This window comes from Engystomops pustulosus, chromosome 3 (genome assembly GCF_040894005.1).
Source record: "Engystomops pustulosus chromosome 3, aEngPut4.maternal, whole genome shotgun sequence".
NCBI lineage: Eukaryota > Metazoa > Chordata > Amphibia > Anura > Leptodactylidae > Engystomops > Engystomops pustulosus.
In genome coordinates this window covers 38644387-38669293 of record NC_092413.1, presented here as the reverse complement: position 1 = coordinate 38669293, position 24907 = coordinate 38644387, and the positions used below count along the sequence as shown (strand labels likewise).

The window sequence follows — 24907 nt, the reverse complement described above, 5'->3', positions numbered from 1 at the left end:
GCAGCGGGGACAGCTGCACAATCCATGAAATCTAAGACGGACACGGCCCAGCGCATGGTTAGATGTCTTCAGCCCCCGGGTGCAGCATTTCCTGGCATTGAAAATGCAAAAAAATGCTGCTATTTAAACAATATCAAGTACAGGAGAAGCCTAGGACCTAGTGAAAATTCACATTTACTATAAAGATGTGAATTGTGCCAGAATTTGGTAAGGGGGACATACAAAGTTGTCTTCTTGACCACGTATGTTTATGCTGGACACAGTGGGGGTCATTTACTAAGGGCCCGATTTGCGTTTTCCCGACGTGTTACCCGAATATTTCCGATTTGCGACAATTTCCCCTGAATTACCCTGGGATTTTGGCGCATCGGCATGCACGCAACGGAAATCGGAGGGCGTGGCCGAACGAAAACCCAACGGATTCGGAAAAACCGACGCATTTAAAAAAAAAATCGGCCAGGCTCGGTGTATTCCAGTGCGTTCCGATGCTCTTCAGCGCAGCAGCGACATCTGGTAGACGGCGGAGGAACTACCTTAATAAATCCCGGCCGGACCCGAATCCAGCGCAGAGAACGTGCCGCTGGATCGCGAATGGACCAGGTAAATAAATCTGCCCCAGTGTATTTGTTATGGAGTTCAAATTGTCCCCACTAGTCTGGACTGCAGGTTCCCCTGAAACCTTGGGCCTATTAGCAGTCATTATGGAACTGGAGGATGTTCAGGAGAGGACTTCTGTTATAGCAACTTATACTCTATAGCTCAGCCAGCTGTAGTTATGTGAAAGTCTTATGTAATATAATTCATGTAGGAAACTTTGTCATGGAGAACAAGCTTAAAGTTGTCCATAGTTGAAGCTGGACCAAGCAGTTGGCCATACTTTCATGACATGGTATATAGCAATAAAATACACATAAGTCTTAGGTAATTGAGATAGACTTGATCATGTTAGAAGAATTGATCCATTAATGTAGAAACCTCGGAGGGCCAGGGTGAGAAAAAAACACAACAACATATATATATTTGGATGTTGTATAGCATCACAGGAGCCATGTCATCAAGTTAGTGGCCTCTTCAGACAGGAGACAACACAGAAAGCGAAGTCTCCCGGAAAACTCATTGGATGGAGTAGGTCCCGTGTGGACACTGGAACTTCTTGGCTTATGAAGGGTTAAAAACTGGAAGTGTTGGACTGACATTGGAGCCAGAGTGGTGTATGTGTTTGGGCTTTGGTTAAAAAAACAACAAAATTACCTGTGTTTGGACATTGTCATCCCAATCTAATATGAACAAACTTTGTTTACCAGGTCAACTTTCCCAACCTTTACATTCCTAAAATAGACCCTATGTAATGAATATTTATATATTGTGCGTTGTTATAATACAATGTGTTCTCTTCAGACACATTGTCCAAAAAAACCTACTTGAACACTTCTAAAGAGTTTTATAATGTGGGCATTTTTGCACAAAGCAAGTTCAGAAAGTATAAAGTCTGTGTTAGGCCTCATGCACCAGAATTTTGTGTGCCGGTGGTCCCTGGTTTCAGGAGTGTGCGAGGTCACACACCGAGGAAAAGGAGACAAAGTCTGCCGAAGCTGCAAACTTGGGCAGTAGTAGGAAATGCTCTATAATTTTGGTTTGGGCTGTCGGGTCATACACGGGTTATGTGGAAAACACAGCTGTGTGTATGAGCCCTGTAGAAAGAAATGGAGACGTGTGTTAGTAATTCAAACAAACAATGTGTGTGTGAGGCCTTACACTGGTTGTGGATTTTAACTAAACTCATTCCCTTCCATGTTAAAGGTTTTTTTAGGTTATTAGTGTGTTATTGATGGAGGTCTGATCCCGAGCAGAACCTATAGGTTAGGTTCCTATTACTGTAGCTCTGCTCATTGAAGAGAAGGCCCAGCTTCACTGAAGTCTTTACCTGTATAAACCATTATGAGGTTTCCCAGTCCCAACAAGTATTTTTCTGCTTCAATGGATTAGCTCCACACCTATCATACATTGATGGTCCATAGCTCAAAGGATAGAACATCAATTCTATGCAAAGCCCTTAAGACATATAAGGTCTCAACAAATGTAGATGAATATGCCTCTAGACGTGAGATACACTTAATAAATGACACACCAGCCTTGATCTTGCAGTCTTGGTGTGTTGTATTGGCCATGTTTTTATTTGGACCACTATATATGAGATGGTTGTGAATTCATTGAAGGGGTTTTTCCACAAAACAAGGTAAGCCCTATAAACAGGATAGGGCCTAACTTGCTGATTGGTGGGAGGGAGTTTGATGCACCCCAGTTGGACCTCTCGACACTTCCTTAGATGGCCGGAGCACCCGGTCATGCATGGCCGGACTGCCCCGTTCATCTCTATGGAGTAGACAGTCATTGTTTTGTGGGAAAATCACTTTAACATCTGTGTTGAGGCTTCTTTCAGAGCCTTCAGCGAAGATTGCTGGTAATAAAACAGCGTGACGTGAAGTTCCAGTTTTTCTGGTAGAGGGATGGTGAAGCCTTCATTAGAAATCTAAGTGTACAATCATTGCAGCAAAAATAGTTTACAACGCCAGTGCTACATGACACTTTGATATAATGGATGAGCATTGTAGGAGTTTATAATTATACAAATATTCAATGTTATAGTTTTCATAAGACCCTTACATAAATATTTAACCCAATTCTTCGAATGCTTCATTCTTCATACATAGGCCTCGCCCATTACTGTGGGAAGACTTTACCGATTGTATAAAATCCAGTTGTATTTTTAATTTTTGGAATCTTAAATATTTTATAAATGGTTTACTGTGCAAAGATCAGATTACATTGTCTTCACAAGGAATGATAATACAGTCCCATTCATAAAACACTTTATTTCACCCAAATATGGTGAATGATACCTTTCCTTCTCTTGCAGACTGAATTACTTTGTGTTAAAGATAGATTTCAAAATTAGCCAAATACAAGAAAAAATTATGTCCCAGAAATTGGCACTACTTAAAAAGTCTGAAAAAAACGGTCTTCAAAAGTAACCCGTATCTTATAATTTCATATTCCCCAGCGAGCATCAGGTGAACATTTTGAAAGAGAACACACAGCAGTCATAATCCAACAAAATTCCATACAAATAAAATATATAAGAAACTGGTTTAATAACATAGAACGAGAAAACGGAAACATCCCATGTGTTAAACGGCGTTCAGTTGCATAAAAGAAGAATAGTTAAATACAAGTGAAAATAATTATATTAAGACAATAGTTTAAATTAGGAAGGGGGAGGGTTTGTGTTTGCCACCAAAAAAAAAGTTTTTTAAAAAGTTCCACACATCCCAAATTACAATCACGCTTACCTTTACCCCCTTCACTGCCAATGGGCCCACAAATGCTAGGCCCCTTACAGTAAAAAGTCAGCAGATTAAAATGTGGCATTGCCAATATATATATAAAAAAAAACGAAAGACCCCAAAAACTGATGTCTGCCAAGACGATCCACTGATTATGTGATTAGGAAATGGGGTTGTCGGACAAACATACATTATAATCCGTTTCATCATCCTCGGTTCTCGGTGTAGTAACATAGTCCATCAGCTAAGTCCAAAGAACTACAAGAATAAAAACACAATACTATCTCTTACGCAGTATTTAAAGCGCTTTAACATCATACTACCAGGCAATGTGTGCCAGGACCATGGCACTGTATGGCAGCCCTCATTTATGGGGGTCAGAATGAAGAAGTTTCCACAATATTATTAGCATAGTACCCAAATATAGGTGGGTATGATACAGCTTAAAAAAAAAACAAAACAAAAAAAGTGCTGCGTATCTCGAAGCGTGGGTGCATCGTGGTGGTAGCTGGCATACAGACTTGTGTAGTGGGCATATCAACCACACTGTAAGATGCTCGAAAGATGCATTACCATGCAATAACAGGGGGCAGTGATGACGTCAAAAAGCTTGGATTTTCACAAAAAAAAAGCTTCATATTCCTTAAAAAGGGAATTGGTGCAATGTTTGTGCGTTGGCGTGACTCAAGGCGCAGAAGACATTGGGTTCATTCACAAGTACAGTTTATTCCCATGAGTGCTCTCGGCTCCATCCTGAGCAGGATAGTAGAATATGACCACAGTGCAAAGTGCAGAAATTTTTCTTATTACTCCTCTACGAATTATGGGATTTTTTTTTTTTTTAGGATTTTTTTTTTAAATTTTCATTTCACTCCAACAAAACTCCTTGATTCAAGGAAGGGACGTGTCACTCATCTCCAGCTCTACTGCTGAACGTTAAGTTTTCAGATTCTAGAATCTTCGAGATGGATGGTCTTGCTGCTTCAGAAATGAAAACTTCGCAATGACAAACTGAAGGACACTTTTCGCTCTGTTTATAGTTGAAAGCACAGAGAAAAGAGAGAGAAAGAAGAGTAAAGTTTAGATACAGATGGGATATATCTTAGGAAGCAGAAGACAGGAATAGGAAACAAAAGTTATAGTCTCTAACAACAGGTTGAGAACCAATGTCCGCCACTAAGAAGTGCCGTCCCCACAGTTAGTACAGCCAGAATTGGCTTCACCGTTTGGCCGGTGCCCTCCTTTTCAACATGGCTACTGATGGAAGGGCACATAACCAGACCTATCTATTGCTGAATTGCACCTTGTACAGCATGAAAAACTAACACAGTGGTGTCTGGTCATGTGCTCCTCCATAAGCAGCCATATTGGGGGAACTGGCAGCCATGCAAACATTGCAGGAGACAAAATAAGGGAATGGTGCTTCCAAGTAGAGGATGGTGGTGTAAACCATTGATAACTATATATTGGTACATTTGGTAGTGACCAACCGGTATAAAAGGGGGTTCTTGGGCCAAAGACTATATATGGCCTATCCAAAGGATAAGTTAACCCGGCTACCTCACTAACCTGCTAAATGAAGTGGTGCCTGTGGAAATATTATTGCCTCATCCATAGCTAATGCTAGATAAAATTATTCAGAGCCCACTATAAACCCCTAGGTTTAGAAACACCACAGAAGCCTTAAAAATTGGTTGCTTTCTGTTGGACCTTTGGGTTCTAGCATTGGGTTAGAACCTGGGCCCGTCGGAGAATTCTCTGGTACCCTGGCGGGTCAATCAAACACAGGATGAAGCTATATGCTTCCACTTCTGTCCTCTATGTAGCAGCACCACAGGCTACATCTATGGGTTGTAGAAAGGTCATTATTGTCCGTGTTACAGGTTTTGTATTGGGGCCCTGTGGCTTAAACATATACCTCTGGGTCTTGAAGACCCAATAGGCAAAAATATAACAGATCTCTTGGCAAACTTCTATAATGTTGCCAGGTCTTCTAGAATCCAAAAATGTTCTAGAATCCAAAGGATTCCATGCATTTTTCCAACTATTAAAGAAAGTGAGGATTTTCAAGGCAATAAACTATCTTGTTGTAAATCCTCTACATTCCCAAGATGTTGTAATTTATGTACAAAAGAAAATTGAACAATTTGGAATTTCTTTAGATATGAACATTAGATCGGCGATAAGGGAGGTATAAACAGGCATGCAAGCAAGCAGATGATAGGTAAAGCGTTAGCCAGGGCTCATGGTAGCTGGAAGCCATTTGTAAATGAGGTTTACAGGGCCGCATTTACAAGGTGGGGGATGAACTCACCACTTGGGATATCACTTGAACAGGGTCACTAAATTAAGGGATTTGTTGCTCCCTAGACCTGCTTTTTGAAAGTCTGATTTCTGGTGCTGCCTCCACATCTGTAGGAGAAAGGGAAGTTTAGTATATGGATGTCTATAAAAGCACAGAAGGTTGCAGGAAAAGATGACCTTCAGCCTGCCATATATCTTAGATGTAGCTGGAAATCTATGGCTTTTAAGCGTCTGCAAGGGCTTGCTGTGACTTGTAGTTCAAACTTCCTAATCTAATGGAAGAAATATTGTGCTTGGAGATTTCTCAACATTTTGGTAGATCTGTTTATATCCCTTTCACCAGTCATCAACTTTAGGCCTCATCTACACATTAGGGGAGATTTATCATACTCCCCTCCGGCGCTCTGGATATATCAGGAGGTACCGTAATGTGCACGAGGCCCTAGTGACGATGACTTATCACCACCTAAGGACAGTGGTGTTGAATCCTCCTAAATAGCTTCTCTCTGCAATGGCCACGGACCCCTGTAATTGTGAACTCCCATGCTCTCTGGTACTCCGTATATAAATTAGGAAAGGATTCCGAATTTTAGATGTAAAAGGAACATGCAGTGAACCCTTGAATTATATATTTCTTAAAAAAAAAAAATCACAAAAATGTTTCTGATTTATCTTTGAATATTTTTGATCATTAGATTCTTGCCAGTTTTGGGGCTCAAAAAAGTAACTAATTTTGGGACACTATCTGCTGAAGAGTAAGTAGATAGGTGGGTCTTCAGGGAAACTCTGTGTGACCAAGGCCGGAGACTCACAACATGGTTGCTACGTGAATCCCAGACCAGAATGCACGTTGTTTAGAGAACGGGACAAGGAGCTCTTTCTTCACCACTTTTAGCATCATTATTATATGTGATGCATTAATGAGTCCTGTCCCGGTGTTCAGTTCATGAAATCTGGCAAACACCTGGTCCGGGATTCATAGACCGTAACCAGTATTGATCGTCATGTCCAATAAATGTCCAATAAACAGAAGACACCCTACACAGTAAGTTGTGGCCGATTGCTGGATGAATTTTGGTGAATGGAATCTTTAATGACAGAGCAGCAGGATACTGCATGCAGCGAAGCCTGTTTGCAATGAGATAAAGGGAACCTGTCATCAGGAGCTCTTTTTCTGGCTCCCCCATGTCCCCATAGAGAATTGTGTGCACTTTGCCAATGTGTTTTTAAAATAAAACTGTCTTTTTCCGATAAAAATAAAAGTTAGATAAAAGTTTACCTTTCTCTCTGCAAATCAGTGTCCCATAGGAGTGGCCAAGGAGAAGTAGTTAACGGGAGTGGCCAACGAGGGTGGCCTATCGGTCTATTTCAAATAGGGAGCATGATGTTGTCATTTTTAAAATTTGAACTAGACGCATGACGGAGCAGTTTCCCGAGGGTTGGGGGAGGGAGCTGCTTCCCACTGGCCACTCCCATGGGACACAGCTCTGCATAGAGAAAGGTAAACTTTCATCTAACTTTTCTTTTTATCAGAAAAAGACCAGTTTTAATATAAAAACTCTTTGGCAATGTGCACACTGTTCTCTATGGGGACATGGGGGAAGCCAGAAAAAGAGCTCCTGATGACAGGTTCTCTTTAATGACTGATTTTATGGGTAGCCTGCAATACAATCTGAAGATGGCTTGCATTTAGCCATTGAACTACAAGTCCCAGCATAACCGTACAGCCTCAACAATGTTAAAAACAGTATCGCAAGACCATCATAGACAACATAAGCACACATACATTATAATGTATACATTTTAGTGCAATAGCTTACGTGATGGTATGAGTAATGTTAAACAAATGAAGCCAACGGCATTAGTTGCAATTTAATTAATCCTTTTGTGACCAGTACCATATTTCTTAACCACATTGCCCTTGATTGAGTTTGGTCCGACAAACTCACTATGTGTGATTGCTGGATTTAATGGACTGAACCCAGAGTGTGGTCCAGTAAAGCATGCAAGCACACTAAGCGATTGGACAAATGAGCTCAAGTCAAGCATATGGTAAGCAGTATAGATTTGTCACGTATAGGACCCTCAAGCATTTACCTGCGGAGCGCCAGGCTTTAACTACATAGTATAGTCACTTATCAGGTACGTTAGAATATATCATTTTTTATGCTAAAACATAGGGATGCGTCATAGCAGGACATGTACAAAGTCTAGTCCATTGCCTAATGGTTTAAGCGTGCATTTGTTCTCAAGAGGAGGAGAGGACATTTATAAACAAATTCCAAATAATTCTCTTTCTACAGAGGAACTGTTATATATCATTTTAATAGTGTGCTGGTAGAGTTTTGTGAACATTTTCTCTAATATGGTTTATTAAGAAACTCTGCTTAGCTTGTAAATAAACAGGCTGCAAAGTGCCCCTTAGTAACAGATTTTATCCGTCGATAAGGAAATTTTGGGTTAAATTTTGCTCTCGATATTTTTTTGATACAGCTCTACAGTGAGTTCTAGCCCTTTTTGCTCTTTATCTGTCTGCGGTCTTCTAGGAGCACTATTTTCAAATAGAATTGTTTCTCTCCAGGTCTCTTACTTTCAATTCCAGTTAGATAAGGAAAGACAGGCTGAGCAGGAATTGATATGATCTTCTGTTAGAAAGTAGTGCTTATGGAAGCCAGTAAAAGAGCACAAAGGGTAATTGCTTGATAAACAAACACAGGGAGACTACAAGCTGGAATACTTTGCGGCCATTTTTTAACAAACTAAACAAAATTAATTAATGAATATTAGAAAAATGGTCCCAATGGTCACAAACCTCACCCCCCCCCCCCTCACTACAATATTAAAAATATTCTCAAATGATAGTGGGTTGGATGCGTTGCAGTCCCTGGCCTTAAAAGGTTATTATAAATATAAATATATCCTGTTTCAAATATTTTGATGCAAGGTGAATTCATTTTTAGTACTTGGCTGACATACACAGCTCTTGGATTTATGTTTTAAGGGCCCATACATTTAGTAGGCCCATGTATACCGGTAATACTATACAAGCTCATGACAATTTTTACCTTACACATACATTATTATAGCAGTGAGTGAATAATGAGTGTTCCTTTGTATGTCACTAAAATAACAGAGTTCCAATTCTATATGTGTCATATGCAATGAGTATGGAATTCTAGCCTTATTGTTGTTTTAACAGTTTATCAGTTTTTTAAATTGCCTGTGAGTGTATTACGGCAGTGTTATAGGCCTTTACATGGAGATATTCCACAAAATTCTGCACAAGGGGCGTTCCGATGCACAGTCGGAGCAGTGTCCAACAGAATTGTCCCATGTCAAACATGCACCAAAAAAAAGTTGGTGCACTCTGTAGGAGCAGTGCAGGGAGTGCCTTATTCATGAAGAAAGGACCCCCCACAAATCCTGAATCTGGCGCCCTCTGCACACTTCACATGCAAACTGCACCCTCTACAGGCAACCTCTACACAGTGCAATTTGCACTATTTTTTATCAATCTTCACCAATGTCTATGAACAGTAAGTGGTCAGGAGACTACGTAGCTCAATGCTGAGGATATGTTTACTATAGGGGATATAGGGGATTGTGGCATGCACAGGACCTCAATACAAGGGAACTGACAGAGCAGTGGTGCTCAACATGCCATTGTAGTCACCCTTTCTGCTACTCAACATATCATTCCTGTAGACTGCTAATAACCCTATAACCCTATATCACCTGTTGTTTTTTTTTAGTAAATTCTACTATTGATCAAACACTCTGTATTAGAGTCTACCCTTTCATTATTCACTTACATACTATGTATGCAATAAATGAAATGTAAATAGGAACTTACAATAAATAACAATTTGTCAAAAATCGCAAAATTAATTTATTTAACATTAGAAGTCAACCTGGTAAAACAACAAGTTGAGGTAGATCCCACATACCTAGGATTCTCACTGCGCTCTATGTAATAAAATCTGATACAAATGAGTTGAGTATCACTATATCTGTCACAGATATACACCAAGGACGTAGACACGATACACATACATAACATGGTCTTCCATGCAGTCATAGACTTTGTACTCCGCTGACAATGGTCCTCTTCACACGCAGCCATACTCATACCAAATACTTTGATTATCTTCCGAAACCAGAGAAGACGTCTCTGCGTCATTGCTCTCTATACCATGGGAGGAACCATCACATCTACTCACGGCACCATTTGCATTGGGGCTAATGCTCTTGCAGCAATTTGGTCTTTCAGATGAAGATACAATCATTCTGTCTCCTGGTGGCCCACTAATGCTACTTACCAAATCAGGGTTCAGGGAAAGGTATGGAAAAGGCATGCATGGAGTTGTATAACACATCCTAACTGTGTTATCAATATTCTTACAATAGTGAACTATATCGCACCCGGAACAACATTGAGGATCATCACCAACTAGATGAGGAGGGGTTCTGTGAGTGGAAATAGTAGGGCGATGCACGTTTGCAGGGTACTCACTCAATAATGATGGGGCATCTTCGCTGGTGGGCGATGGATCAACTGATACAGGTGACCTACTGTCTTTGGATAAAAAATCATGAATACTTGTCCTTCGAGTGGTACCCTCGGCAGTAGAAATGACACTGCTAGCACGAGGTAAGGTGGCATATAGCTGCGCATCTTTTGCCAGCTGCTGTTGGCTCCCAGTCCCTTGACCTGTGTCTCCATCAGAAGACTGTGCATCCATCACCATAGGGAATGTAAATCTTGTTTTTTCCTCAGCTTTGCAAGAGCTGGACCGTACAATCTGTACCGGTTTTGCAGTCTTTCTGACGCCCGGTGATAGGGCAGGAGACAGTAGAGATGGGGATTGTAATCCTGCTAATTCACTAGAGCTAGATAAGCTTTTTATAACTTCATCCAATAGATCTTCTTGGCTTCCAGACCGAATCTATAAAAAAAAACATGAATTAATTAATGTTAATTGGATGAGTTCAAGTATGTTGGTTCATGGAATATTATACAGCCATAAAAATACATACACGGATACTTTCATATTAAAATAAAACTAGGAGACCTCTTGTATAAACATATAGAATAGTCTTGATGAAGAAGCAGGTGGTCTACTTTGGAGAAATCCATTCATCTACTCACCTGGCTCACTGTCAGCTTGTTGCTTTCTTCTAAGAACTGCTTGAGAGATACCATCTCACTTCCCGGAGATCCAAGCCTCTTCTTAGACTGGGCAAGGCTTTCCATTCCATCACAAGATTTGAGTCTAAGCATAGGGCTGGATGCAGCAGATTTTTTTAAGCGATTACCATAATACTGAACTGGACTACTATTGTTGGACCATACTTCATTATCATGATGCAGGTTGAAATCGCCACTGCTGTGACTTTGAGATCTACTCTGACTGCTCATCGGACCTATAATGGAGAAGTGAGTGAACGTTACTACCCAGCTTGCAGATCATGGTTACAGGTTTAGTACAGTCAGCAAGCATCAGGTTGTGAACATTAAGTTGTATAGAATTTACTAATATTACTAAGGCTTCATGCACACAACCATTTTGGCCACCATAGACTTGCATTATACATGTTCACGATGCAGTGAGCACAACATGACCGAGCCGGTTGTCCGCAACAGATAGGGCAGGTCCTATACCTGCCGTATTGCCACATGGCCTCCAGGCCATGGAGGAGGGAGGAGTGCTCTCCCTTCCCATCTTCACCCCTGGTTTCTTGGCTAGGTGCAGTACAAGGTCAGGCACACTAAGACTTAAAGGGGTTGTTCACATTCAGCAAATATTTGATATGGTTTGGGTAAGGAAAAGTTATCCAATTTTTCAATATACCGTATATACTCGTGTATAAGCCGAATTTTTCAGCACAAAAAATGTGCTGAAAAACCTCGCCTCGGCTTATACACGAGTCAATGATAAAAAAAAAATTAATACTCACCCTCCGGTGTCCCCGATGTTTGTCACGGCTCCCGATCCCTGTTGCGGCTCCCCGTGTCTTCTCTTCTGTCTTCTATCTTCTCTAGCCGGCAGAGTCGCGTCCATGCGACTCTGCCGTCGCACACTGTGATGCAGCGCTGTCGCCGCTGATGACGTCATCACAGTGTGCGACGGCCGGCGCGATTGGGGATCGGAAGCCGCGACGAACATCGGGGACAACGGAGGGTGAGTATTAAGTTTATTTTTTATCTGTATAATACACAGGCTGATGGGGGCAGGCTGTATACTGCAAGGGGGCAGGCTGTATACTGCAAGGGGGCAGGCTGTATGCTACATGGGGGCAGGCTGTGTGCTACATGGGGGCAGGCTGTGTACTACAATGGGGGCAGGCTGTATGCTACATGGGGGCAGGCTGTATGCTACATGGGGGCAGGCTGTATGCTACATGGGGGCAGGCTGTATGCTACATGGGGGCAGGCTGTATGCTACATGCGGGCAGGCTGTATGCTACATGGGGGCAGGCTGTATGCTACATGGGGGCAGGCTGTATGCTACATGGGGACAGGCTGTATGCTACATGGGGCAGGCTGTATGCTACATGGGGGCAGGCTGTATGCTACATGGGGGCAGGCTGTATGCTACATGGGGGCAGGCTGTATACTACATGGGGCTGCTGTATACTACGTGGGGCTGCTGTATACTACGTGGGGCTGCTGTATGCTACGTGGGGCTGCTGTATGCTACGTGGGGCTGGCTGTATACTACATGGGCTGTTTGGCTGTATACTACATGGGGGCTGGCTGGCTGTATACTACACCCTCGGCTTATACTCGAGTCAATATGTTTTCCCAGTTTTCTGTGGTAAAATTAGGTGTCTCGGCTTATACTCGGGTCGGCTTATACTCAAGTATATACAGTGCTTTCTTTATCAATTCCTCACGGTTTTCTAGATCTCTGCTTGCTGTCCTGTTATAAAGGCTTCTATTTTTACTTCCAGTGGATAAAAATCTGTCCGTGTGATGTGACGGACATGTAGGTGCACAAACCGTTATCGTCACAGAGAGTAATAGGAACCGTGTGATAATAATGGCTCGTTCACCTGCATGACCATCAGATCTCATGGACAGATTTTTATCCCCTGGAAGTAAAAATAGAAGCCTTTATAACAGGACAGCCAGCAGAGATCTAGAAAACAATGCGGAGTTGATACAGAAAGTATATTGGAAAATTGTATGACTTTTCCTTACACAAATCATATCAAATATTTGCTGACAGTGTACAACCCCTTTAAGGTTAAGGTCCAACATAACAACTTATCAAAGACTAGTTTTGTCTACATATGTATGGGGCTTCCAATTGTTTTGCATTCTAGGAGCAGAACAAAGAAAATAATGGGAGCCCAACATTTTTAAGACGACAAACACCAACGGAACCCAGAAATACTGAATATAATTGGTTGTGTGGAACTCTTTTCAGGTTACCTTAATTTGTCCCATTGGCAGGACTTTGTCAATTTTGTCATTTTTTGACAAAATCAAGACAAAAGAGGAGCAGATTTTACTTTAGCCTAAAATAGTTTTCACACCATTACAGTTTTAGCACCAGTAATAAAAGAAAACAATAAAGTTAAAGAACCACATAAAAGTGTGGCATAGGCAGTGTCGGACTGGCCCACCAGAGTACCAGAGGATCCTCCGGTGGGCCCTGGCTCAACCCAATACTGAACCCCAGAGGTCCATCAGAAAACAACACAATTTGAAGGCTTCTAGAGTATATTTCCTGGAGGAAAATGAAGAGTGAGCCCCCAGATTGATTTTCTCTGGTGGGCCTAAGGAAACCCAGTCCGACACTGGGCACAGGTATTATACAGACAGGTCTGAGATAAATTTTAAAATGAAGGTTAAGCTTTGCAACCAATTTTTTTCTATTGTTTTAGGTCTTCAGCTCTTATGCAGATTGGTTCGTTTTCATGTTAACTATTTGTAGTCCAATTCTGAAGCCATATTTCCATTCATCTATTCTCTACATCTTGTTGATCTACCAACTATCAATAAGTAAGAATTACGTTAACAGCTTAAAATCAGGATAGCGGTAAGATCTGACTACACATGGCTTATTTTGTAGTCTGTTTCCATGGAGACATATGGATCTGCATAGGAGTTGCAGATCCAGAACGATTTCTATTTACACTTGCTTGTAAACGTAGACATAGCTTTTAGGATGTGTCTCAGACATAAAAGTAGTAATAAACAAAATAAAATCAGCAGAGCATACCTGTCACTTCATGAAGTGAAGCATTATTATTACTATTACTATAGGATGTCCTGCCACTATCAAGACTGGCTGGCCTGGGAGCTAGATGAAAGATTGAGACAATGGTAACAAACATTTAGCAGGTGACATACAATCTCAGCATTCCAATTAGAGAATGCAATGGAGTCATGCACTATTTCACAGGCTCAGCATGCCCACTGCCAGCCGAGCAAGGACAGAAAGGCAGAATTCATTAAATGAAGCCCTGGAGAGCACAGAACGGAAGGAGAAGTGGATGGGTTTAATGTATTACTGGAGAATGAGGACAGAAGGAACAATATGGGGAAAAAAAAACTATTAGACAAAAAACACAAAAAGTCATATAAAATATTCATTTACTATTCTTTTTTACAGTAACTCCTGGCATATATACGCTAAATGTGTCCATAGACTTATAAGGGGTTATTGCTTGCACGCCGGTTAGATAGCCCTGCTGTGCTTCCATCGCAGCTGCATACATCAAGAGGCCGCGGTCTATAATTCGGCGGGTCCTGCATAGCACAGAAATAGACGCAGCCGGAAATTTTTTACATATGAAGTGCGCAGCAACAGGAATGGCCCGCACAGGCCGATATCCCTCTGGCCACGCCCACCCTTCACGCCCCTCCTGGCGTGTAGGTGGAAGAAAAGGGGTAAATAATCGCAAGTGATAGCAATAAGCTAGCGTGGCACTGAAGCCATAATAAATACCCCCCATACTATATGTATTCTATATCCACCAGAAAGCACTGTATATAGAAGTCTGTCTATGCTTTTTGATCCTGCTTAATGCGGGAAGGAACAGTATACATTCAGCGGAGGTCATAGGAGGATATGGAGGACGGATGCCACTGTGTAGCTTCTATCCCCAGCCTTCGCTGTGTAGCATCTATCCCCACCCTCCGCTGAGCGTATGTTGTGGATTTTTTCTCTAGCTGGAAGCAGGTACTATTGCCTCCGCTGAGCGTATGTTGTGGGTTCTTTCTCTAGTCTTTTCTCTAACTGGAAGCAGGTTATATTTCATCTCGTGGTTTGCTGCTCAGGAAGTCTTTTCTACTGTCATTGTTGCATGAGCAGACCCCACACCACGGTCCCACTGTGGTCCCTTAAGTTGGGTGATATCCTCAGCATTGCCAGGTTTGTGTAATTGTTAAATAAAGCAGATATTAAAAAACAATCTAACATGCTTGTGCACTTAACAAATTTAAGATGTCAGCTGGTTACGCAATAAAAACAGTTTAGCATTATTCCAGTTAATACCACAACAATAATCATGCACAGGAGGTTTTGTAAGGAATATCCACCTAGAGGTGTTGTCGTATATTTATCGTAGTCATTGTTGACACCATGGCCACTGATGTCTTCATAGGATGCACCGTCTAGGAAACAAAAACCAGAAAAATACAATGTCAGGTTAGATACTAAATCATATTTCATCCACTGAAGATTCTCACAGAACCTACAACCGTCATGTCATTTGTGGAGCCTATTATACATCAAACTATTTCCAAATTACTGAGGTAGAGAATATTCATTTTGTTTAATGGTGCACTTTTTATTTGAAGTAGTTTTTAAGAAGTAGTAGTTGAAGTAGTAATTTTGGCTTAAAGGGATATTCCAGGCATTGTAAATACAGGTTCTTAAACTTCAGATGTACGGCTTCGACATTCAGCCGTTGCCGCTTGTAGCTGGAAGTAGAAGGCTCTGTCTCTGCATAGTGGTTAGGCTGGTGTACCGCAGCATAGCTAAATGAGAACTAATTTGCAGTACCTTGGCATGGCCACTATACTAGCTGCATCCAGCTCCCTCCATTATTCAGTACTGGTGCTGCCTGGAACAGCTAATGTACTACATTTTCTGGGCCATAAAGAACAGGGTAAGAAAAGACAGAACAGCGGCTACATTGCGGGCTTTACCGGCTCACATGCACTGGCCGATGACTGCTCAATTTTAATAAAATATCAGGGTTTCGGACAAGATGTCCTTTAAACATGCCATTAGGACTATTTTGCAAAATGCAAGTTGGGTGGTAGTAAAGCAAAGCAAAATGCACATGCCAGATACATTCAGTTCCTGATGGTTTACTACAGCTGTGACACTACACTCTATGAAAAAATTACTATTAGATTACACTCTGCAAAATACAGTTATTCTGTGTTAGTTACTTTCTATGTGCCATTTACAATATCGGTGTCTTCCTATGTGGCTGTGGGGTTGTTAAGACCCCTCTTTCCCAGGGCTTGTGGAAACTGAATGCCTCGTACTCCCCTTTTGGTTAATGGGTTGGGTTTGCATAGGTTGCATGGTAGACCGTTCCATGATCCCATGTGCTGACTGTTCACAGGTTTTCCTGTCACTATGAAACTATTTATATTGACAAACTGATACGGGGCAAAGTATGGCAAGGACATGACGATTAACAGGAATACCCAAAGAAGAAAAACTGCTTATACCTTTACTTTTAAGTATCTGCTTGGTTCTGATGCCCGCGGACTGGTTGGCTGCTGAAAAGTTGATTGCCGTTGTGGAGAAGGCCATGGTTCCCAAATCTTTCCGCCTTTTGCCGGTAGGAATGTCATCAGGACCATCCAGATTCTCAGCACTACCTGTCCACTGTCCACCTGCCAGGGCCATGGACTGGACCAGGTCATTCATGGCTGGGATGCAAATGAAAGCAAATGAATCAGCGTGAAACTGCTCATGCCCTCTCCAGTATAGCTAAGTTATGACAGCCATCCAAGCATTAGAAGCGTATTGCAGGTCACAAGAGCTACAACTTCACGAAAAGCCAGTTTGTTATGACATGCATTTTGTGGAGCATGATAAATGTAAGTGGATGTTTCCAGTAAATGTAGCACTTGTACGGTACTTTCAAAGCCAGTTGTATATTTCTTGCCATGCTCCTGCAGTGGTGATGAGCAGCATAGCTTGCTGGAAAGTTATGTTGCTTAAGAATGTCAAAAATGATATGATACAGTAAAATAAGCAGAACACAAAGTGATTACAGTCTCCTTCACACAGTGGAGGCAGGCATTTGGTTGGCCACATTCTGGCTTAGCCAAGGAACTAGTTAAATCAGTAAGACAGACTGCTCATGGGTGGAGCAAGACTCCTCAGGGGTGGAGCAACTGGTTGAACCCACACACACATCAGATACCACCACTGTGTGTAGGAGCCTTAAAAATCATATGCTATCGGAAAGGATAACAATGCATCAGAATGATGCACTGGTGACCTTTTCGGAAGCAAAAGGGTAATTTTTTGCATTGAAGAAAGGGTCAATGGCCAGTGCAGGTTTTGTATTTTGTATGTCAAGTTCTTAAAGATAGCACTTTATAAAGTGCATCTTTACATTATAACATCTACTATGAACTAAGTGGTTCATATGAGCTTAGCATGGACCTCCATCGTTACCCCTGAGTCGAGAGCCATTTTCAGGGATGAACAATTGGTCAGAAAAGATGCATCTCTAAGAATTTAAGTTTCCACTGAACATATGGTATCATTACCAATTGATGGCCAAACACTGGGTCAACTTAAAAAATGGGTGCCTCAGCTGTGTGCAGGTAATAGTTGGATACACTGTATACCAGGTATTATACACTCAAATCTGCTTCTAAAAGGACACAGGAGAATTTTTTGGTCCGTGTGGACTTACATAAAGCAGTAAATTCCTTGATTATATTAATGAACTCCCTACCAGTAGAACCACTTTGATGTAGGTCTGTACATTGTACATCATTATCTTTAACCTGATGGGTTTTATATCAAAGGTGCAATTTATCACTTATCAATTGGATATTGGGCCTTGTGTCCCCTATGTTTGACAGAGCGACAGTCAAGCATGCATCATGCCGCTGCATTCAGATTTTATAGAACTGATAAATACAGCCAATATTTTATTCAGTCCAATAAAGAGTGAAGCGAGCAGCGTACATGTGTGACCATTGCTTAATACAAGTAGGGACCGGTGACTACGACTCCCGTGAACAGGAGGGGGTCTCCATAGCTTTTGAGTATGCATATGACTTGCTCTAAAATTGCGGCAATTATTTGATTATACAAATTTTGATAAAATCTGTAGTTGCAAAGCCACCAAACATGATGTACACGGTAACATCCTCATACAAGGACCTTAGTATTTTCTGGTAATTCAGGAAGGTGACTTGTTATACTGATTGGACGAGATGCAAACTAGAACTGATTTATAACTGGATATAGCCTCAGATAATTTCCCTTTTAGGTGATAAATATTGGGCAGCAGGACTTGCATTTAGGATATAAGGAAAACAGTGCAGTCCAGGATAAGCTTATTGGAGGTATTAGTGATGGAAGCCAAGTACAGCTAGCCAAACCATTTTATTGTCTTACACACTGAGCGGCGGTAGAGGGCCTTCATTTTGTCCTTATCCTTCGGTCTGTTCCTCATAAAGGGCAGTCTTTTCAGTGCTTATGTCACAGCATGGGAAGAAAGAAAAAAATCAAAAAACAAGGAAACGGAGAAATAAAAGAGAAATGAAAGGGGGAAAAGGAGAAGAACACATGGAAGAAGTTAAATGCTGAAACGAAAGACAGAAATGAGCATGTCTGATCTCGGATAAACATGCAAGACTAGACACAGAGACTAACACCAGTGTATTATGGGTATGATGTGGGACACAGACACCTGATACTATACAAATAGTTTGTTGAAAAAATGTTTTGTCGAAGAAAACATTTTTTCCAATATCTTACATTTAATAAATCTTCCCATAGTGCAAAAAAGACATTAGAGAGCAAAAGAGCTTGGAATGAGAGTAACCATGTAGGATCAGTAGTGGATTGTAGTATGGGAGGTTTAGGGACCTTAATTATACTGAAATGAATACATACTACCTAAAAAAACATTTTAGGATTTGGGTTTTCGGAAAAGTTTTAACTGGATGCCTTTCGTAGTATCTTTATGTATCATACCACATTGCATGCTGAAGAATGTTCTCAATCAATACCACCAAAATGGGTTTCTCTTCATCTGAGAAGCCTTTCTGATGGAATCTGTAGAAGGCGGAGGATCAAGCAGCTTAGCCTGCATTCACATGAACGTGCGGGGGACGTATGTACAGCCGCAAGCTTATTAGACGGCAATAGCCGCACACAATGATAGCATGTTCTATCTTCAGCTGTATTTACCGCTGTGCAACATTACCGCTGTATTTACCCTCTCCAGCGCGACGCACGTATGGCGGTATGGCCTTAGACATACGTTCGTGTAAATGCAGCCTTAGGCTGGATTCACACAGCCGTTGCCCGGCGTGCCGTAGCACGGCGTGCACACAGCAGCACGCGGGGAGAGGAGGAGGAGGTGAGCGCCGCTCACCCCCGCCCCTCTCCATAGGCATACATGTCCTATCTTTTCACGTGGTACGGAGCGGTATGGTGCCGCATGTGTGCTGCACCGTACCGCTCCTGTAGGGCGCTGCGCGCCCATTGCCGTCTATGGGGGACGTATATCGGCTGTATATATACGTCCTCCATGCGGCAGTGTGAGTGTAGCCTTCCTTTGTATTTTTATACATGGAAGCTACAGAATGCTTATGACTGATATCTTTGAGTTCCATTTGTATTACATATATTCGAGTAGTGTGGTCTACAAAACATTGTGCAGCTATAGAATGTGCACACAAAAGACTTGATAGAGGTAAACTTTTAATGTAGACAATGGATATAGACTGTGCAGGAGAGGAAACGTAAAAATTTTTAGACATGTTGGTTGTCTCCACACGATGTAAATGAGTAATCAGTGTCGCAAATGTTGTATATTACACCCTAATGAAACATAGACTAATTTATATTAATAATGGCACTGCTTTTTACTGGCTACTTCCCTTCTTTTTCTTTTATTCCTAATGGTTTTACTATCAAAAGTTATCAACATTGAAAGTTGCAGCAACAACAAGGAATATTCTCCATGATGCAGAGCTATTCGACTTGTTATCCCTGGTGCTGAGCAGAGAGCTAAAGGAGCTGGATCCAATCTTTATGAACCCATATGAGAATCTATGGAAAATCTCTGTGTTGATGGACTACAAGAGATATTGCAAATTTGATAATAGAAATTAACAATACTAGTTGTTGTAATGTAACATGACCCCCCTTCCCATCTGCCCTTGATTCAATAAGGCCGCTTTCAAGATAGTGGCCATGTTCAGGACACCTTACCCATCACTTTCTGGGGTATTAAGATATGTCATCTTAGCTTACATTTCTTGGATAATAATAGAGTGATTCACTGTGTATCTTTGTATACCATATTACTAACTACTGAGTGTTACCATTTTCATTGCTTTTCTTCTCAATATTCCTTTCTACTTCTATATGACCCTTTTGTCCAAAACAACTAATTTCTCAAAACCATTGATCCCCTATTTTGAATCATTTCTGTTTCTTTTGACCTTTATACATAAATCAATGTTTTCAAAGTATAAGCGGAGAAAGAAGCATTAATATAGCAGAGAAAGGTCATGTAGATGACAATGGGCACTGAAAACAAGTTATGGTTAAGTCACAATTTACAAAAGACAGATTCAATGAAACCATGTAAAACAAATCACCAAAGTTGAAATCTGTCTATAGACGATAGAATGGGAAAAAATGGAATACATTTCCACTGCAGAATTAAGAAGACATAATATCAAACACAATTTGCAGGATAATATAGCAAAATACTCACTGCTGCTCTTTTTTGCTCCAAGTGGGTGCCCGTCCTCGAGAGAATTGGAGCCTACAGAGGAGCTGTCTTGGCTATCCTGCATAGGTAGTTGTAAGAAACCTTCACCAGACTCAGATCGAGAGGGCGGGAGAGTGAGAGATCTCAGATGTTCACGGTTTACATCCTTCTTAGACTTGATTAGCTTCCTCATCTTTAGGGTTATCCAATTACCTCTCCTTTGGGGGTAGAGAACTGAGCTATTTACGAGATACTAAATTACTGTATCAAATACACTAAGAATCCTTATATAATGTCTTACGAAAGTCACAAAGTTGGTGAATTATCTCACTGTGTGCTGCATTCCCATACAATATAATGTAATGATACAGAGAACTATGTATTGATATGGATTGATATACACACGGTTTTCTGAAGTTTTTGTCCCTGTCCTAGTGAGACAACTTTACGATATTATGCAACTTACCTTCTTGGAGGAGAAGGTTCATAAAATTTGTATTGATCCATAATCTTTTCTTCCAGTTTTTCTTTTTGCCGTCTGAGCTCATTTATTTTATCCCTAAACACAAATATATTACCAGAAATTAATAAAATCGTTACGATAATTTTTACTCTCCAGTTTTACCAATTACCTTTTAATGACCCCATGTCACCAAGTTGCATCGCCCAAAATCGAAGGATTTCCATAATAGAGGTGTGTTTTGACACAATACAGACTTTGAGACAAACTTAAAGGCATTGTCCCAAGTTGGATTGGTATCCATATCCACAGGCTGAGAGATAATCATATAGATGGGGACAGACTGTTCAGAAGGTCCCATTCTCACTAATTGATCAGTTGGTAGGTCGCACATGCTGGAATGCCAGAAATTGGTGAGCACATTGCTTGGGTATCTTCAGCTCTCCCATTTACTGTCTATGATAGAGCCCAGATTGCCAAGCAATGTGCTCCACAATTTCTGGTGTTCTATCCTTTGGATAGGGGATACCAATCAAACTTGGTACAACCCAAGGGGAATCTACAGTATTGTAGCTGGACTTGGAGTATTGGGGTGCGCTCCCATGTAAGATCTTCTCATTGAACACAGCAGTCACAGGCTTCTGGTTAGATATTGTTGCATGAAGAGTGTCTTGGAGGTTAACTGAACCTGTGCCCCAAGTAAATAGAAGCCTAAATACAACTGAAATGTGCCCATATTATAGATATCTGTACATGGTCTTAAAATAGATTTGGACAAAAACAAAAAAATATCTCATGGTAAGTCGAAATAAGGGCTAGGATTAGATATATGGATGAATCTGCTACACACAATGGTGAAGAAAGGTTCCACTGAAGCCTAGAGTACAAAATATAAAGTAACCAACCCATCAACCTACATATACTGTCTTTGTTCTACTTGATAAAAATCTTTGCTTTCCATATTTTGATCCAGCAAAGTCTTGTTCTGTAAGGCTAGTATTTGGTTCTGGCCCATCAAATGTCTATTCTCCTCTTCAAGGTTTCCTTTCACTTGTCGTAAAAGCTGCAGAGAAAAACATAAAAACATCCTATGAGGATATGGGAAAAATCTGTACATTTCCATTTATAATTAGGAAGCAAGGCTCGGATTGCAAACTGGACCATCTGAAGCAGATTTCATTATTTTCTGATGAGCAAAAGCCCAAAAATTGAGCAGTGTGATCTAGTCCTTTAGGTTTTAGGTCATATCCACAGCGGGAATAAAGAGACAAGAAGTATGGGAAGGGTTTTAGGGGTAAACAAGAGGGAAAATGAATGGTTGGGTTAAAGGAAAGTCAAACGGGAAGAATCGCTGCCGATAAAGATCATTGTAAAATTTCAGAACTGACTGCAAGCCGAGGAAACCTTTCTCTGAAGCACTTCACAAGGACTTTATTGACACATCGGGGCGCATTTACTAAGATCAGTGCAGTGTGTACTATGTGCAGTTTGCCTTTGTAGTGTGCAGAGGGCGCCAGATTTATGATTTCAGACACCTGTTCATAAATCTGGTGCTCCCTACACTGCTCCGATGGAGTGCACCTTTAACATGTGGCTTGCAACACACTTCTATCAGACTCTGCATGTTCAATCTGGTGCACGGTCCGACTCCGCACCGGAACGTCCCGGTGTCATATGGAGAATAGTGCAGCTGCGACACAAATGTGGCGCAGGCACTTCTTAAATACATGTGCAAGCAGTTTGCACTAGAAAGAACGTGCAAAGTCCGACAGAAAACTGGCACACGGCCCTTAGTGAAGGTGCCCCTACAAGTCCTCCTTTTCGAGAGCTGCCTTATCCAACATCTAAGTTATCCATATGACTTGTGCCGGTTTGCCATGAACAAAAGTTGTCCTTCTATAAAAACAGATGTAATCCCATGCTCACCTCACACTGGTTGGTCAGATTTGTGACTGTGATATCCGACTTCTGATATTTCTCTTTCAATTTTGAGAAATCAGCTTCCAATCGTGTCTGCTCCAGTTTACCATTGTTTAGGGAGGATTTCAGGTTTTTATGATCGCTCTGGAGACTTTCATTTTCACGTAATAGCTGTCTGTATGTGCTATTAAGCCTAAACAAGTAAAGGAAGAAATAAGAAGTTTTTAATTTTTTTTTTAAAGAAAAGAAAACAGTATCAAAAGTGGTAACAATGCTAACCCAAAGAAAGCACATTTCCCTTCGGAGAAATAAAAGCCAATATTCTCTAACAACGGTCTCAGTGAAAAATACAGAATTCATTTGAGTCCACTCACTTTTGATGATAATCGGATTTCCAACTGTGTGATCCCACATTTTGACATAGAAAATAGGTCAGATCAGTAAAACATGTTCTAGATGGGTTCAGTTTCTAGAACATTGATGATGAACCCTTTAGAGTCAGAGTGCCCAAACTATAGCCAATAATATACTTATTTATCACAAAGTGCCAACATGGCAATTTCATCAGCAACTTAATGCTCTGCTCTGCAACAGCTTTGAATTGTATTGGCCTCTTGAGGGCACCAATATGATTGAAAGAAGGAGTGGAAATCTGGAATATCATTGTAGCTTTCCTCCAGGGTCCCCTTGAACAGGAAGAATTGGGGGCAGGAGCTCCAATGATAATCCAAACCTGTCCACACCTCCTTGCTCCTCATACAGTCCCAGGATGTATTGCTTTCAATTAGCACTGAACACAGCAAATCCTGGGTTACCCAGGACTGCAGGAGAATGCCTTGAGTCACTTAAACTACAAACTCTTTGCTGGGGCTGCTTGGGTGCCCACAGAGATAGCTTTGCATGCCACCTGTGCTATAGGTTTACCACCACTGATCTAGAACATCAAGCCAGAGCCAAGCCTTAATCCCTCATGTTATAGCTGTCATGGAAGGAATTATATATGAAAAAGGATCACTTTAGAGGTCAAAGGGATATTTTGTCTGTTGGAGGGCACATTCATATATTGTGGCTACATTGGAGCCTCATGTGCAGAATCTAATGCCTGGATGACAAACTGAGAAAACCCCGGTCATGGTTGGAAGAACGCTTACGCCACTTGACGTGGAGCGGCGTGGAATGGGCCATGCCAAGCTGCTGAGTTCCTGGCACCGGTTATAGTGCAATTCTACACCAGGCGTACACAATAGGCATAACCTCTTAGCATATCTGCCGTGACATGCGGTCCTGAGTTAACATCAGATTCTGGGACACGATGCCCAAGCAGTTGATAATCCCCCTTTCCTATGTTTTTGCAGTTTCTAGTATTGCCACATAATACTCTAAGGCTGCATTAATCCGAATTTGTGATTTCTCCAGTCCCGTATTTCCGTGCCGTATATGTGAACATGTATATAACCCATATTTTATACGTCCCCATAGACTTTTAGGGCATACGGAACTGAAATATGGAAGAAAATAGAACATGCTTTATATTTTTATACGGCTAGTATGCGGTACGGTGTTAACAACGGCAATATAAATGGTTGGACGTATTGACCACTGAAATGTATGTGCCATATGTAACCCATAAAAAAACGATATGGTACGGGTAGCATACGGCCATTTTCATACAGCCCAAAATAGCATAAAATGATAATTCTATAATTGGAGAATCAACATAATATAAGACTGAGCATCTTTCACTGGCATAGAAATACTGATAACCTCTACAGGCAACAAAGAAAAATACAGGAAAATTTTTATCTTTAAATTCACATTTTCAGCACAACTCGCCTTCCTGCATATGAAGCATTATACATTATACATGTCTAGAAAATTCTACGCTGCTGCTACTGGAGTCTGTAAATTAGAAACTGCAGTTTCT

The 24907-nt window shown here is 41.2% G+C and overlaps 1 protein-coding gene across 7 annotated transcripts in view; it reads right to left on the bottom strand.

Moving 5' to 3' along the window:
- Positions 1 to 3128: 3128 nt before the first annotated feature.
- Positions 3129 to 24907, bottom strand: part of CCDC88A (coiled-coil domain containing 88A) — a 125878-nt gene continuing 104099 nt past the window's right edge. For 2 of the 7 annotated variants that reach the window (XM_072140520.1, XM_072140518.1), the window contains exons 22-33: positions 22990 to 23176; positions 21981 to 22126; positions 21070 to 21162; positions 20607 to 20821; positions 18269 to 18346; positions 16351 to 16554; positions 15202 to 15276; positions 13880 to 13960; positions 10798 to 11072; positions 10162 to 10594; positions 5659 to 5756; positions 3129 to 4374 (exon numbers count right to left, since the gene is read on the bottom strand). In XM_072140520.1, coding sequence (XP_071996621.1) covers positions 5692 to 5756; positions 10162 to 10594; positions 10798 to 11072; positions 13880 to 13960; positions 15202 to 15276; positions 16351 to 16554; positions 18269 to 18346; positions 20607 to 20821; positions 21070 to 21162; positions 21981 to 22126; positions 22990 to 23176 — 1852 coding nt within the window. In that variant the 3' untranslated portion in view covers positions 3129 to 4374; positions 5659 to 5691. Of the gene's footprint in view, positions 4375 to 5658; positions 5757 to 9540; positions 10595 to 10797; positions 11073 to 13879; positions 13961 to 15201; positions 15277 to 16350; positions 16555 to 18268; positions 18347 to 20606; positions 20822 to 21069; positions 21163 to 21980; positions 22127 to 22989; positions 23177 to 24907 lie in introns of those variants that run through there. The other 5 variants (XM_072140515.1, XM_072140514.1, XM_072140519.1 and 2 more) reach the window with 4 other exon arrangements.